The 2513-nt window shown below is 40.7% G+C and overlaps 1 protein-coding gene across 1 annotated transcript; it reads left to right on the forward strand.

Moving 5' to 3' along the window:
* The first annotated feature begins 235 nt into the window (after nt 1-235).
* Nucleotides 236-1869, forward strand: LOC113779983 (probable sarcosine oxidase). The gene has a single exon (XM_027325806.1). The coding sequence runs from the start codon at nt 423-425 to the stop codon at nt 1650-1652; it is 1230 nt and encodes a 409-aa protein (XP_027181607.1). The 5' UTR covers nt 236-422; the 3' UTR covers nt 1653-1869.
* Nucleotides 1870-2513: the final 644 nt, after the last annotated feature.

Here is a 2513-nt window from a genome sequence, read left to right on the forward strand (position 1 = left end):
CTCCTAACTATCAGGCGTAGGATTTGAATCCTAAAACAGTGAAAAAAACTCTAAAAACCTTCTCCTAACCACTAACATTTTATCATGTAGTTTTCATTTATCATACTACGTGATAAAATAAATAGTACAGGTACGATCAATAAAAAAAAAAGAGTGCAATTAATAATTCTCTAATATTCATAATATGTAAAAGTAAAATGGAAGCCTCTGAACGAGGTTAGAATTACCAATTTAACTCAGTTGTTGGAATTGATCTTGGAAGTACGGAGAAAATGATTTTGTAAGTCTTAACCTGTTCTTTTTTGCCCTTTAGTTTGTTCCCAATTGTTTTAGCATAAAAGCATTGAGAAAGAGAGAGAAGTCCAGAGAAGAATCTAATCTTTCTCTACTCCATTAATTCTGGACAGCCTAAGAAGTCAGGGATGGAAAATCGCAGTGAAATTTTTGATGTAATAGTGGTGGGAGCAGGCATTATGGGCAGTTCTACAGCTTACCAAACTGCTAAACGAGGTAAGAAGACGCTCCTTCTTGAGCAATTCGATTTCTTGCACCACCGTGGCTCCTCCCATGGCGAATCAAGGACCATTCGGGTAACCTACCCTGAGGAATACTACCCCAAAATGGTCTTAGAGTCAGAAAAACTGTGGGAAGAAGCTGAAGCAGAAGTTGGTTACAAGGTCTACTTCAAGACATCCCAATTTGACTTGGGTCCATCAGACAACAAATCCCTCCAGGCCACCATATCCAGCTGCCAGAAAAACAGGATTCCTGTCCGAGTTCTCGACCATAATCAAGTTTGCGAAGAGCTTTCTGGTAAATTTCAGTTAACTGAGGATTGGATTGGTGTGGTGACCGAGCATGGTGGTGTTATTAAGCCCACCAAGGCGGTGTCTTTGTTTCAAACACTTGCAATCAAGAATGGTGCAAGCCTTAGAGACAACATGGAAGTGGTAGATATCAAGAAAGATGATTCAGAAGATGCCATTTTGGTCTGCACCAGAAATGATCAAAGATTTTGGGGGAAAATATGTATAGTCACAGTTGGAGCCTGGATGAAAAGATTGGTCGAGAAAGTTACAGGTCTAACTCTGCCTATACAACCCCTGGAAACAGCTGTACACTACTGGAAAATCAAAGAAGGGCATGAGGCTCAGTTCATGATTGATAGTGGCTTTCCGACATTTGCAAGCTACGGTGAGCCTTACATCTATGGCACTCCATCTCTGGAATTCCCAGGACTGTTAAAAATAGCAGTGCACGGTGGCCACCCCTGCGAGCCAGACGAGAGAACATGGGCTGCATCGCCTAGTGCACTAACTGCATTGAAAGAGTGGATCCAAAGCAAATTTGGAGATCTCATCGACTCAAGTGGGCCCGTGGTGAGACAATCTTGCATGTATTCCATGACACCAGATGAGGATTTTGTGATTGATTTTTTGGATGGAGAATTTGGGAAGGATGTCTTGGTTGCTGGAGGCTTTTCTGGGCATGGTTTTAAGATGGGACCAGTTGTTGGGCGGATATTGGCTGACCTTGCTATAGAGAAGCAAGCAAAATATGTGGAGTTGAAACACTTCAGTATAAAGAGGTTTGAGGGAAATTCTAAAGGAAATGCTAAGGACTTTGATGATCAAGTCAATTCAGTTGGTTGAAAATTGACTGATGTGAACACCGATTTTATATCCGTCAGATATTTTAGCTTGTTAAGATGATTGAATTGCTGCAACTTCGAGCCATCTGTATCCGGTGTCCATTATGCTTTCATTGTTCGGTGTAGTGTTTCCTATCTGTTCTCTCCTAGTCCGAGAAATGTTAATTTGTTCAATTTGGCATCAAGTATTTAAGAAATTGATGATTTTCTTGATTTTACTTCTCTGGCTCTATAAAAATGCTCAAAGACAGGAGAATGAGTCACGCCCCTCCCCAACCCCCTGTCCCAAAAAAAAAAAAAAGTTTCCCCTCAAACAATATAAAAGCATAGTTTGTGTGAAACGTGCAATCGAGTACAAAAAACTCATGGATTTCGGCAGGCATTTTGTCGAACAAGTTATAGGCGTGTACTTCTGTTCCCCTTTTCCTTGGACAAAAACTTGGATAGATTTGACATAATAGATCTAGTGGCTCAAATTTTACCATATTTTTATTGTGCATTTAATGTTTGAATTGGTCAAATGATGTGGCCAATAGTGTTCTTAAATTTGGATAGTCCGATCGATTGAATTGAAAATTGATCAGGCATTCAGTCCGAATCTCTTTAAAAAACTGTCCGTCTAAGAATTGGTCAACCCGGTCAAATGTTGGGTTTGACTGAGAATTGCTAAAACCGAAACGATCCTGGTTTTCTTACCGATGCCGATGGTATTTCATCCTTGCAAGCATTTTTTAGCGTGCCTAAAAGATTCCAACCAAATCCCTCCTCCACTCCCACCTTTGCTGTTTTTTTTTTTGGTCGACACAGGGGTGTCCGGATCAATTCTTATGGGGACCCGACTAATCCTCTACGACCCAGGAGA

This window comes from Coffea eugenioides, chromosome 8 (assembly GCF_003713205.1).
Source record: "Coffea eugenioides isolate CCC68of chromosome 8, Ceug_1.0, whole genome shotgun sequence".
In the NCBI taxonomy this organism is placed as follows: Eukaryota; Viridiplantae; Streptophyta; class Magnoliopsida; order Gentianales; family Rubiaceae; genus Coffea; species Coffea eugenioides.

Bases quoted from the DNA above. Each gene is read 5' to 3' on its own strand.
- LOC113779983 (XM_027325806.1), top strand. From the start codon at position 423: ATGGAAAATCGCAGTGAAATTTTTGATGTAATAGTGGTGGGAGCAGGC.